This window comes from Haplochromis burtoni, unplaced genomic scaffold (genome assembly GCF_018398535.1).
Source record: "Haplochromis burtoni strain Fernald_Lab_line unplaced genomic scaffold, NCSU_Asbu1 Contig_18, whole genome shotgun sequence".
NCBI classification, from domain to species: Eukaryota; Metazoa; Chordata; class Actinopteri; order Cichliformes; family Cichlidae; genus Haplochromis; species Haplochromis burtoni.
In genome coordinates this window covers 1,904,110-1,918,522 of record NW_024582379.1, presented here as the reverse complement: position 1 = coordinate 1,918,522, position 14,413 = coordinate 1,904,110, and the positions used below count along the sequence as shown (strand labels likewise).

Here is a 14,413-nt window from a genome sequence, read left to right as displayed (position 1 = left end):
TGGCTGTCTGCTGTTGTCATAGCCAGGGATTTACCACATCAATCTTCAGCTGCACACTGAATTTTTCAGCTTGGAACACATTCCTATGTTGCATGTGTATTCATGCATATGACCAAACACACATAGACACATAAAGACCACCAAGACATACCCTCTACTAAAAACCCAGACACCTGACTAAACACATAGCCCATTCTTTGATCTCCACACTATGGAAAGGGTAGTGTTTTTGTGTGCTGGTGAAAGAAAGACTACATATGGCGATCAGCTTTACCATTGCATGCCATGTTTAAAGCTGTCATTAACTTTTAATAATGGTGTATGTGTAAGTTTATAGAAACAAACAAACAGTGGGCTTATGTTAAATGTGTTAGCCTACAAAGCTAAAAGTTAGATATGAAAGCTTCCTCGATAGAATGCTGAGCGATCAAAAGGGCTCAAACAGTTTAGGGGAGGGTGGGCAGGTAAGCAGAGGATGCAGGCGACTGCATCATGTGTTTTCAAATTTTAACAGTGACAGCATTGTTTTACAAGGCCTGGTTTCTTTCACTGCAGCTCAGAAGTCAAAATGGGCCAGTGGCCAAATGCTGCTGGGAGTGCTGCTGGGAGTGCTATATGGCCAGCAGTATATTTTCATGATCCTGGGTTGTTGGGAAAATGACTGCATTTACAATTTTTCGGGGCAGTTACATCAGATTGAGAAGCGGAGGAGAGGACTTGTGTCAGATCAGAAGCTGCAGCCTGAAGAGTGGTTTGTGTTCAATGAGATTTGATAAGGTTTGTTTACAAACAAATAGATTAGCATATAAAAAAAAAAAGCTATGTGAATGTAGATAATAACCAATAATATATAAAACAGACATTCACTTTCAGAATGTATTAATGGAGTGCTGATTGGATATGGACATTATGCTGCAGCTCAGTGCCTCGCTTTTAAAGCTTTCCATCACTCCGGGCAGGTCTCTTCAATAAATATTATCTTTCTGACAGAGTAGAAATGCTACACATGTGACTAAGCAAGGCACCACATGCAGCCCGGGCCTTCTCTCCTTCTTAATGGTGTTCCACAGAGCAATAACAGCTGAAAAGGAAAAGAAAGTCTGCAACTGACCTATTTCACAACATATGTCATGCTTTAACCATGGAAAATAAGTCTCTTTACCCTTGCTAACTGGCGGTAACAACATTTTATCCAACAGTCGTAAATCAGTTTCACACCAAGCCAGAATTGGGAATCTAACGTTTTGGGTTTTTTTGTATGTGAGGATAAATAACACCTTTTTTTAACTGTGGGGGTGATATATGAATCAATCAAATTGCACACTTAAAAGAAGATTTAGCTTAATTCATAAATGCAAGTTTATTTTTAGAAGTCTGTGGAGGGAAGTCTACATTCTGGGTATGCATGCATTCACCGTGACTTATGCTAAGAAAACAGCTTAGTTTCATTACACTTAGCTAGTTAATTCAGTGAGAAAATATCACTCGACAGAAACAACTCACACACATTCACACAATATATCCCTGTTTGAATTTGGCAGTGAGTTCATGCAGCCTTGGCAAGATGAGCAAAATTTAGCAAGATTTACGTACACAATATCATGTATATACTGTATGTGTTAATAGTTTAAGTCAGTAAACAAGAGCCTGCTGTGTCTTGGTCCAAGTGCATACATTGTATTCTCTTTAAAGGATGTAAAACTGATTTTAAGAAATTGTGACTGTGATTGTGATTGAGTGGAAAGTTAGGATTAGCTGCAATCATATGAATGCAAGCAGGAACACACACAGTGTTTACCATAGGTTGTTGCAGGTCCTTTGATCATAGTCTTAACAACTGCAGACTCATGGCTGTTGAGTTCGGGTTCCACATATTCCTCACTGTGCAGGACAACACAACAGAAACACAACATTAAAATTGCTTAATGAGATTTGTAATCAAATGTATGACTTAATGCTAGAATCCACTGTCCCTGATAGAGCTCAAACAATATATTGGCCAATTTCAGCCATTCATAACAGCTGATAGTAAAGAAGTGACAGGAGAAACACCTTTGCAAAATTTGTCCACAAGACAGCACTCTTTAACTTCTCTGTTGGCAACACGTTTGGAATACCACAAACTAAACAACCAGTTCATCCAAGTAGAGTGTGGCAGAGTGGAAATCAGTTATCCAAAGTTGTTTGCTTAGCTTTTGCAAATATGAAAGATTAAAATTCATATATGTAATTTTTTAACTAAAATGAGAAATATCGGTATCGTTATCAGTCTTAGAAATCCTTGATCAGGCTCTAGTCCCTACATGTCAGATGTTCAGAAAACACATTGCCAAAATTACCTATGCCCAAATACAGATGTCAGTTTTTTAGTGAGCTCACCCCAAAAATAAAAAGCTGAATGTCATGAAATTTGTGCTATAAGTAGAGCATGGGCAAAGGATGAACTCATTAAATTTTGGTGTAGATCCAGCTAACCAGGCCTTCTACTGGTTTCTATTTTCATCCGTCTCACTCATCACTCAGGGTGATGGCTCATACGGCAGTAATGGTAGCAGATTCTGTTTACATATGTGCAGTATAGTATATATCTTAGTTATTATTTTATTATCTTTGCAAAATACCTTTCATAACTCATTTTAATCATATCCCACTAAGGAGGCAAGAAGGAAAACAGGGGGGAAAAAAACACCAATTTTCTTAAGTTCTTCTCAAAATACACGCAGATACACTCCAGACTACCTACCTGCTGACAGATGGAGAGATGGTATGGTACCAACCAAAACACAGAATGCAACTATAGCCAAAACAGTGCAGTATGCACCTTCACTGTACACGTGCTCCTTGTGAATCCAGTACACACTAAAAGTTACCCATGTGCCACATTCATAGGAGAACACAGCCCAGGCTGCAGGAATGATGACAGAGAGGAGACAAGTAGGACTGAACAGCAGTAATATTACAGCACACCTAATCAAAGGTGATGCCAGAGGAAGAATTTCAGTGATTGAAGACACTTAACAGACTACAGCTGAGTAAAAAACATAATAAGATAATGTATTATAAAAAAAGAGCTCATTTCACATCAACTGTGGATTGATGCCAGACTACATGAATTAAAGACGTTCTAATCATATAGTGCCGAATGTGAACACATAAATTACACTATATTCACTGATTAATTTCTATATTATTCTAGCAAATGCATACAAAGGTGCATGTTACCACTGTTGCTTTTCTTCTATAATGGGTCAATAGTGGTTTCTTAATGGGTCCGGACACTTCTTTGCAGTCATATAAAACCAATCTAAGCCAACTAAAACTGCATTACTATGGATTCATTGGTCGATTCTCATGGTCTCCCAAGAAATACAACTACATTTTAAACGCAGGTCAAAGGATAAGTAACTTTACGAGATTCTGTACTAAGATTTAATGGTTATTGCGTCAAACGAAGCCCAACCACTAATTCATGTGATGAAATCATGGGTCATAGGATTTGAGGCACTTTACAGCTCATCACACAAGATGGATAAATTGACCTGAGCATATTATATGATTTCATATGGTTCTTCTTCCATATCTGATGAAGATGACTGTAGCACAGGGTGATGCATTTTATCTTTAAAGGAATCCAAATATATCTGACACTGATTTGAGTATTCAAGGTTTCAAAAGTAAAAATGTAAGGCTCTTATTTTCTGAGGGTAATAACTTCAGTTCATCTCTCATGAGTTAAATGTTTTGATGTAATGCAGATCTGTAGGCAACACCTTCTTCTGTCTTCACCCTTGAGGTAAAGGAAATTTTATTTTCTTTTTTAAATAGTTGTCTCTAGTTGTCTGTCAACTCTTTGAAGCATTCCTTCAAATCACATGCCATTTTTAATTACACAAATGACAAATAAACTATAAAAACAAGAGAGGAAATCAACTTTGAAAAACCTTTAATGTTTTTACCTGATTTTGGCCAGCTATGAAATATTTTTGCCAGTTTGCATGTACCAGAGATTTGTCCAATTATCATGGTGGAAAAGCACAAAATATCTCCGTCCTTTAATTAAATGTAACCCCAAGGTCTCAAACTTTCCTCTGCAAAATGAATAACCTCTCTATAACATCAAGTGTGTGTGTGTGTGTGTGTGTGTGTGTGTGTGTGTGTGTGTGTATGCGCATACTCTTGAGCACCAACTGAGTAACCTGGGTGGGCCAACAATCTCTCCCCAGACATATTACAACCATAATGCATAGTTGCAGTTGATGCCAACAGTTGGATCACTGCTGTCTTCCCCTTGTGCCTGGCAGTTAGAGGACTCATGGGAGACACATGTTATGGCAACTGCAGTCATAGTTACGATAAGTTGTGCCTGTATGTTTTGTATGAACAAGAACTAGAGAATGAAAGAGAGGAAAGTACAGTGAGAATCAAAGAGACAGAAACTAGTGAAAGGATTGTGTAGCTTATTTAGAGCCATTCAAAGCATTACATTATATATACAGATTGGGGATTTACCATAGCACTATTCAAACTTTCTAAATGAGTGCTTAACATAACTCTGGAATACAGTAGGTGTATTCTAGAAGGGCCTCCTCTTCAGTGACACTCCTCGTGAGAAAAAAATAAAACAAATAAAAGTAATAATTACAGCTTAAAAGTGGTATAACTGAAACAGAAGTTAAATGGCTGTCAAAAATGACAATCGACCTGTTACGTTTACAACAAACATGCTTCATTTGCTGTTGTAAAACTGTAAAAATGTACAATATGGAAATGTGAGTATTAAATTTGTTTCTTAAATATATCTTAAATACATTGTGTCTCAACCTGAAATGGGAATAATCATAGAGGCAACTGTGAGGCTTCTCTCCAGATCTTCTAAAACATCCTACGTGACACCAATGCTCTCCTATTTACACTGGCTCCCTATAAAATTTAGGGTTTAGTTTAAGCGTTTGGTGATCACTTTTAGAGCGTTTCATGGTAAGATGGCTCCCTGTATTAATGAAAATTCATATGTAAACACTGCGTGTCTGAAATCAACTGATGAATGCTTGCTTGTGGCATGTGCAGTGCTTTTGAGGTCTAGCTCCCAACTTGTGGTACTCGCTCCTAACTGATACTGTTAATAATAATAATAATGGATTGGATTTATATACCGGTAGCGCTCTTCTAGGCACCCAAAGCGCTTTACAATACCACTATTCATTCACTCTATTCATTAGGATGAAGCTTAACACACACCTGTAGAGGATTGCTTTTATTTAGATGTGTCCATTTGTAGCATTTTTATTGTTGTTACTTTGTATTGTAAAGCACTTTGTCCCTTTTGGCTTACTTAGTTACTGATTCATATATACATATATATACATACTGACAAAATCTACACACACAGTCTCCAATGCAATGATCAGTATTGTGATAAATACATCCAGTGGACTGTTGTGTTAGCATTGATTCCAGCCAATCAGCCTGCAGCCAGCACAGTCCTAATCTAAGTATTCTCTGTAAGAAAGAGACTGTAGGGCTATATACAATCTTTCTTCATTCTCATTATCAGCTTACCTTTTTGTATATCATATGTCTTACAGTAGGAGCCATGGCTATTCACACTAACTTCTTACATCTATAGGCAGAGACAAAACTGAAAGTATCCTGAAACTATCTATTGCAGACAAAGTGCTGACAGTGCCAACTAGCTGGATTTGTACTGCCATTTTTACTAAAGCAGGGGAACAAGTACACTAGAAAGCATCTTTGTGATCGGGTCACAGCAGCCACAATGGCAATGAGTTCTCAAACCACTCCTATCTTGGAACATATCATTTGCTGAATAAACTGAATAATTATACCATACCTCATATAGGTATTTGCCAACACCTTATTAATAAAAGAGAAATTTAGGACATCTGTAAAGTTCCTTCGAGCATCTTGTGCACATTTGTGCACTGTCTATTTTTCAGAAATAGATTTTTTTAAAACTACCAAAGTCCTGAGAACAGTTTTTGTAGTAGTTCCTTCTACAGTAGGTAGCAGTACAGTTAAAAAGCGTATTTCCCTGTGTTGCCATGATAACAATATTCACAGTCTTTCTCTCTGCATAGCAACAGAAACAAAAAGCATCAGCAGGCATCAGCTTATCAAGCAAGCAAGAAAAAAAAATTTCAGGAAAGACCTTTTCCTCATCATGCTATTAGGCTAATAAACTACGATTAAAGACCACAGTGCCATCTATTTAAATTATCTTGGCCAACAAGCTAACAACATTTATTCATATTAGCTACAGTAATTTGCTAACAACAGGTGACAAATAGAGCAGGAAATAAGATGCTCCCAGCGTTTCATTCATTAGAACCAGTTACATTGAAGCTCATTAATATTCTCTACCAATCAGTCCAATTACATGTAACTTTATTATATTTTGTAAGACTGTGATTAGTTTTATGGAGAGCTCTGCTGTTTGTTTCTGATTCGGCAGTAGCCACTTAGATTGCTGACCATCTGGACATACTTGGCCACATATGAACCTTGTCAATTGTCAGGGATAATTAAAGAAGCTCAGGCTTTTCATTCTATCATCTGATCTGTTTTGTATTATACTCTTTATATACATTGATAAATATGCATTTATTTATGCCTTGTCAGTGGTCCTAATCTGTATCACCGCTGCTGCTCCTGTGGTTGTCTTATCTGAAGTTTATTTTCTACCTAATAATGACATTTCTTGTTTGATGCTATTAAGAGATAATGAAAAAATAGAGAAGATTTTACATATGTAAGGTAACCCCTTGTGTACTGTAGTGCCAACAAGAGTTTGTATTATGCATCGCATAAATGTGTTGGTTTAATTTAAATACTGAACAAATGGTCCATTTACATAGCTGACTGCTGTCCAGGAGCTCTCTCCACCACGCAACAGATGGTCTATAATTTAGCGCTGTTATATTCTTTGGATCAAATTTGATTTTCACGCACTGTTTCAACCATGCGCTTCTATTCACACTCACGCAGTGACAGAGACGTCTATCCATCGTAGACACCCACTCAAGCTCCCTCGTGCAAATGCACACGCACCGTTCGTGCTTCACGGTTTTACTGTGTGCAGTTGTGTCCACCAACCAATGACTGATCTCTGTGAGATGCTGCCAAGCTATTTCATAGTAACCACAGAATGTCATAGTTGGTATGAACTGTCGCTGCAGAGACATATGGACCATGTCCTTTGGCGCGGGCATGCTTTGAATAAACATGGCTTGTTCACTGTTGACAGCAGCTATTGAACCACATGGTCCGTGACTCCGAGGCCTTGTTTATGCTGTGAGTTGAAAATAACGAAACTATTTGTTATACTGGTGAAATGGTGCAATGAGCAATGCAATAACTAATAAAATGCAACCCATCCAAAAAACATCTTCCATACAGATGTACAGCTTTATATATGTATTTATTTACATGCTATTGTTGCAAAGTTGCAAGCATAATAATCATGTTGTAAGAGCATTCGCTCAAAGTTTTACTTACAGTCTGTTATGTCTACCTTTTGTTCTATAGCAGGTCCAACTCACGGACACGATAGCTTTTCTTCCTTAAGCATTTTGCAGTGAAACTAACATAAGAGCTGAGCAGGACATTAAATAAAGTACTGAGATGCTGCCTTCTCACAAGATACTTTGTTCTGCTCTGGTTGAAACAGGAAAGGCAAAGGACCAAAGGAAACAGAAAGAGACAAAAAACAAAGAGCGGAGCAAAGGAACAAATGAGAGGTTTCCATCATATAAATACATTGTAGTGCCCCTGTGTTGAGATGGAAGCAAAGTCAGACTGAGTTGAAGCAGTAGAGTTAAACAGTAGCAGGAATATTACTGTGCGCTTACTGGACAGCATTTCCTGAGTCAGTGCTTCCCTCTGGTGGCAACATAGGAAAAATGTTGGTCCAGATCCCAAAAAAAGTCCAGAGCTTACAGTCGATTTTTAGTATTTTATACACACACACACACACACACACACACACAGAGAGAGAGAGAGAGAGAGAGAGAGAGAGAGAGAGAGAGAGAGAGAGAGAGAGAGAGAATGTTAAAATTCCTTAATGTGTGCAACAAAGCAATGAGCAGGTGAAAGAGTCTTAAGTAGCAGGAGTATGAATAAAAACAGAGTTTTGAGAAAGGTGTTATTTGGCTCTTGTGCACTGGCAGATAAGAAATAGCAGAAAATAATGTGTTTGGGTTCAAGAGCTTTGGCATGCTCTAAATTACATGAAGTCAAGAGAACTGCAAAAAAAATTAACATAACGTGGTTATGTGGATTTGTATTACTGTGTTTATGTGTGTGAAATTATTGTGAGGACAGAAAATTGACATGCCACCATGCTTGTGGGGACCAACATTCACTTATGGGGACAAAATACCAGGGAAGCTATGGAAAGCATTATGTCAATTAGATGTCTTCACTAAAACATGAAAACATGTGTGTGTGTGTGTGTGTGTGTGTGTGTGTGTGTGTGTGTGTGTGTGTGTGCGCGTGCAAGTTGTTTTCACTATTAAAAGTGGAAAGTTCTACATGAGCTTCCTGCCTCCCCACCACAAACAGATTCAATAAGACAGCTAGAACAAGAAAGAGCAACAGAATTCAGAATGGTGAGAACAAACAAAAAGACACCAGAAACAGAGAAACAGGAAACAAGAAAAAAACTCAACAAATTTATTAGCCTATTAGCTACAATGTAGAATTTTTAAACAACCTTCAAGCACAGAAAATAAATAGCAGACTTCAGCATTCTTCAAAATTGTGCTTTTCTACACAGGATAAAAACTGATTACACTCAGAACTTGCACTAAGTAAACATAGGGATGAAATATGTTAAGGCACTGGAGGAATATGTCACATACAAAGGTCTTAAAATAGTATTTATAAAGTCACTTTGTACAACCTCATGCCTGGCCTGCTTCTTACTTGCTTGTACCTTAAAGAGAACAAATTTTTAAACCAGACTGGACTGTTTATTTTATACCAGCAGCATGACATGCACGGTTAAGTCTTAATTTGTTGGACAAAGACAGTTTTTCCTCTCTAAAACAACAATTGTGATTTTTAAATCAAACAATCAAGATGAAGATTGAGGTTGAGACTTTCAGCTTTAATTTGAGGGATTTACAAAATTATTTGAATGAAACGTTTAGTTAGTAGGATTACATAAACCCCTGTTTCCACCAACCAATTTCTCTGCCTTGAGAAATTCTTTGGTTGCTTTTGCAGTATTCTTTGGGTCATTATCCATTTGCACTGTGAAGCACCATCTGATCAGTTTTGCAGCATTTGTTTGAATCTGAGCAGAGTATAGCCATGTACACTTAACAATTCATCCTGCTACTTCTATCAGCACTCACAATAAAACATAGTGGACTGGTGTAACTGGCAGCCATACCTACCCATACCATACCATTGCATCCACCAATTCAATTCTTTGAATCTAATGAATATTTTGTCATGAACTAACACAGAAACAGGTTTCATAAGTCAGTCAACTGCCCAAATTCATTAGAGTCACTGAAAATGGAGCACTGTGTATAAGAAAACGTGTATTTCAGTTAAGTCAACACTTTTGTTAAGCCTCTGATTTAAAACTTAATATCTGCACTTTGATTATATCCAGACTATTTGATTTTAAAATGCATTTTGGTGATGCGCAGTGACAAAAACCACAAAAACTTGCCTCTGCCTTTGTCCAGCAAATTCTGGACCTGACTGTAAGGTATTGGTTCATACTGTACATACATGCACTACAAGTTGAAATGTATTTTTTTCTGTTTATGAAATCATTCAGCACACACAATAGATGTAAACAAGCTACTGACTCTTAAAGAAGTGTCCTCTGTAACATACATTTATGCAAAAAGTGACATACCTAATACAGTCTACACATACTCATCCAGACCTTATCCAGATTTATCCAGAAGTGATTTTTCAGCCATTTTTTTTTGTCTTTTATGTCTTAAAGTGAATGTAAACTAAAAGATTCATAAAGACTGTCTTTACAATTTTCAGTATGCAAACTCAGGATGCTTTCCTTGTCTCATAACCATGTGTTGCCTTTATCACAGCTAAAAGAGTATCGAGGGACAGCTGTATACACTTAATATGTTGAGATTGCTTGTATACACCTGTGTGCAGTATTTTAGTATTCATATTGGAAGTTCTGGATTTCTCAACTTTTATCTCTGCAACAATGGAAGATGACACCACACATTACCGCAAATGGGCTTAACTAAAATTGTATATACTCCTCCTCCAGGATTCTAGGTGTGCACTTACTGTAATTCATCCATCTATAACTACAGGGTTGGAATCAGTGGAGTGGGCTAAGCACATAAGCAACACGCAATAAACAGTCTAAAAGGGTCCAGCACATTGCAAACTGTAAAGGACAAGCCCACACACACACACACTCAAACGCACACACTGACACACATACAGACACAATAAAACTCCCAAGGTTCACGAGCATGCTCTCACTCCAGCATTATTTCCTTTACTTATTTTAATCTCACTGATCCACAATCATATATTCCTTCAGCACCTTAGCGATACATTTTGTACACAGTGAGACAGCCAATCACACACACAGGCACACAGACACATACACAAAGTCTACTGGACATTGAGGGTGCGAGCAGACACTCCGTGGTGCCAGTCTCTCAGCTCGTTGTACTTGGGGCCAATCACCAACCGAGTGGTCTTGTTCACTCTGCCATCCAGCACAAGTAAGAAGAAGAAAGAAGAAGAAGCAGAAAAGGACACCAGAAGAGACATAAAAGAATGATTTAGGAAGAATAGGAATGTTGCCCTACAATCTCCATTAAGATGTGGTAAAAGCAATTGTATAATTGATATGGGAAGTACTGATCTTTACCATGTCCACTGAATCATGGCCATTAGTATGAATTGAATGGATCAAACCACACAGCTACATTCACATTCAAAATTATCTGTATGTTAGCATGAGTGATGTCAGACACGCAGTAACTCCACAAACCACCAAGAGCAATAGACAACCAATGGACAACCAACGGCGAGAATAAGGCCACAATGCAGTCATGGTTGCAGCACATCATGCAGCACAGCAAACCCGTCACATCCACAAACGACAATGACTAATAGAAAAAAAACAAACCAAAACACTCATTTACACCTTAACTGGTAAATACACAGAGCAAGACTCTTAACTGCTGACATGCTCCAAAACAGCCTTGAGTAGCATTAGAGGAGAATGTAATGAGAATGGCTTTCTGAGCTTTCGGAGCTCAGAAAGCCATTCAGAATTGTGAAGTGCAGTACTCAGAGGTCTGGCTTTTGACTTAATGAATAAAATGTGATCCTTCCTCTGCTGTCTAGACAGGAAGAACCCACACAGCATCAGTGTGATTGCCACAAAGATTCAGAGTGAGAATCTCTGTTTGCTCCATAAAAGTGACTTTTATGTTAGCGACATCCAGCTAACTCCACACAATCAATGACAATAAAAAGTAAAATTTGAGCATTTTCATTGCCATGCACTTACTTTGTCTTCTTGGCTGTGTCAGCTTCTTCATTTTGAACTGCAAGGGCAATAACATTAGACAAAGCATCACAATTATTAAGTTTGGTCAACAGTTTATATGCACTAATATTACTAATATTACTACTATACTGTAGTCAGGAGCATACCATTCTCAGTGCCAGTGATCTGAGCCAGAATCCTGAAAGATCTGGATTGGGTGGTGCCAGTACGTGGGCGCCAGTCCTCGGTGTCCTCCATTATGCGCTTTCTGCTGGCATCAGCGTGACTGGGAACATGGTAAAAATGGATGTCTGTATCCACAACATGTTTCCTAGGTACTCTGAGATAGGATAGGAAACAAGAGGATGCATGGGATCAGTAGATATACCTCCCATATAATTAAAGTAACAGAGATGGTGATTAATAACAGTGAGCTGGACACCACAATGTGTTATGATGTAAAAGCATGTTAGATTTTTTTAGATTTTTAAGAGGTTACCTAGATGACTTTAAATTAATATACAACGCACATTTTGAGGTTATTATACAAAATAATGAACAATCAAACTGTTAGATAATTAGAGGTATGTGAAATGAAAGTGTGCCACACTGTAAATATGTAAATGGGCGCTAATTAGGCAAGGGCGAAGAGATCACACCGCAATCTGTTAAATGAATTTGGTGGCAACGACACCAATAAAATACCTTGGTGGCAGGGGTTTTCTTTTAAACAAACAAGACAGAATAGAAATGAAAATAAACAAAATAAACGCACAATAATATAAAATATCTGTGCTGAGAATGAATGGATTTGTGAAAAGACTTACTTTAAAATACTTTGAGGTCCACTATAGTGGAAGTAAAGAAAGAAGACAGAGACAGAAATTGATTTACTCGTGATGAAAACTTTTATGGAAATCTTAGTGACTGGAGTGGAAAATAAAAAAATAGACCACATCTACCAGTGCACGTACAAAACAAAGCCAACAGAAGGAATTAACCAAAACAGGCTGGGTCTCTTTTCAGCCACATGGTGGTGTCACTGAACCACATACAAAACAGTAGAGCAACACTTAATTTAAAACAGTTTGAAAAGTTGTGGTTTTATTCAAATCAAAGTGAGGAACATGCACATTTGAAACATAAAACTCATGAAGACTAAATTACTTTTGGTCTTTACGTGTCTGTATGAACAGTACATGCATGCACAGCCACAACACACACACAGACACACACACATGGAAACAACGATTTTTTTCAGGCTCTGCTGTCAATAAATCACCTATAAATCCACTTCCACTAACAAACTCACCTAGCACATTCAATACAGACTGATTTATGAGTCTCTCAACATACTCTTGTTAAAGCAGCAGCTATGTGGGTGTGGCAGTGTTGACAGCTATGTGTTAGCCTGGTCACACACTTCCAGTACTGGGAGCATTTCATATTATATTCCCTGTGTGTGTGAGAGAATGTGTTTTGGATGCCACTCTGTCAGAATCAATAGTAGAGATTCATACTTCAGGGAAAATATAGTGTTGCCCCAGGAAAGTGCACCATAGTAAGTCTGATTTTAATTAGCTAAAGCATGTAGACCGCAGTGCTGCAGTTCTTGATTAATGTAAACCTGAAATTAGCCAAACTGAACAATAAACCATTTTTATTAGTAATCTTGGTAAAATACTATAAAAATGTCTTACTACTTACACATGGCTTTAATAATAAATAAGGAAAACGATTTATACTTAAATAAAATGTAAACAGTGAACTATTACAACATTTTCACATTGCATTATTAAAATGTAATGATAATAATTAAGATATATTGTTATAATAATAACGAATAAAAATAATAAATAAAATGTAAATTAAAAACAGAATGCAATAATTAAAAAATCCGCAGGTGAACCGCTGAATACAGAAAGAAACAATAAAAAAAGACATATATCTCATAGATATCTCGTTGATACTGATATCTTGTTGTTTTGTATATGCAGTATTTTGCAGACTTTTAAGTTTTCTATGTCATGTCTAAGCATTTTCAAGATGTAATAAGTGTAAAATGATACACAAAATGCAAAAAGCCTTTTATAATAAATACACAATGATTGAAGGAAATTTGGGGTCTGGGAAACCTGTGCACTATTAATGCATGGCAATATACAGTTACACAGGTTTTTAGGCAACATATGCTGCAATTCATTCGTCTTTTAAAGAGAAGACCTTGCTTATTTCTGCAAGACAGCACCAAACCACACTGCTTATGTTCTAACATGGTTCAATACTAAAGGAATAAGGGTGCTAAATTGTCTAAGCCTGTCAATAACTCTACACTTTTGGTGCATTATGAAAAAAAAGTGAAGGCTATGACTTCTGTCCTTTTCAACTTTTGTGTTGTCATTAATAAATAAATAAAGTGCATTCTTTTCTTCATTAGGTTTGGTACATTGCCAGAATGTTTTTTGGAAATTAGAGTGCAGGTAAGTAAACCCACATGGAAAAGATCTATATAAATCTAATAAAGTTTGTATCTGTCTTGTGTGAAACTTGTATGAAAAGCATACAAGTGAAAACAGATCTAATATACTTACTAAAACAATATATGAAAGTGGCCACTTTCATGAGTAAATCATATAAGCCTTATATGATTCACTATATGAAGTAGGCCACATCTGATGCAAGTCTTTTATATGTTTTTTCTATTTCTTTTCCATATGGGAATGCATGCACAGAGAAGTCTGAACAGGTAACAAAGAAAAGTGGCCAGTTAATCATGTGACATGCTTCAGAGACTAACTTTGTCACTTGACGAGATGCTGCCGTCTGGAAAGCAGAGAAAAAAGGATTGAAAGGGACTGACAGTGACACACACACATGTAAGATATA

At 37.2% G+C, this 14,413-nt stretch overlaps 1 protein-coding gene across 7 annotated transcripts in view; it reads right to left on the bottom strand.

Annotated features, from left to right (window-relative positions):
* The window catches only part of pdlim5a (PDZ and LIM domain 5a), a 65,844-nt gene that overhangs the window by 7,825 nt on the left and 43,606 nt on the right, over window positions 1–14,413 (bottom strand). For 2 of the 7 annotated variants that reach the window (XM_005916209.3, XM_005916208.2), the window contains exons 6-10: window positions 12,355–12,375; window positions 12,233–12,250; window positions 11,695–11,867; window positions 11,549–11,585; window positions 1,799–1,881 (exon numbers count right to left, since the gene is read on the bottom strand). In XM_005916209.3, coding sequence (XP_005916271.1) covers window positions 1,799–1,881; window positions 11,549–11,585; window positions 11,695–11,867; window positions 12,233–12,250; window positions 12,355–12,375 — 332 coding nt within the window. Of the gene's footprint in view, window positions 1–1,798; window positions 1,882–11,548; window positions 11,586–11,694; window positions 11,868–12,232; window positions 12,251–12,354; window positions 12,376–14,324; window positions 14,351–14,413 lie in introns of all 7 variants that reach the window. The other 5 variants (XM_005916212.2, XM_005916213.2, XM_005916210.2 and 2 more) reach the window with 5 other exon arrangements.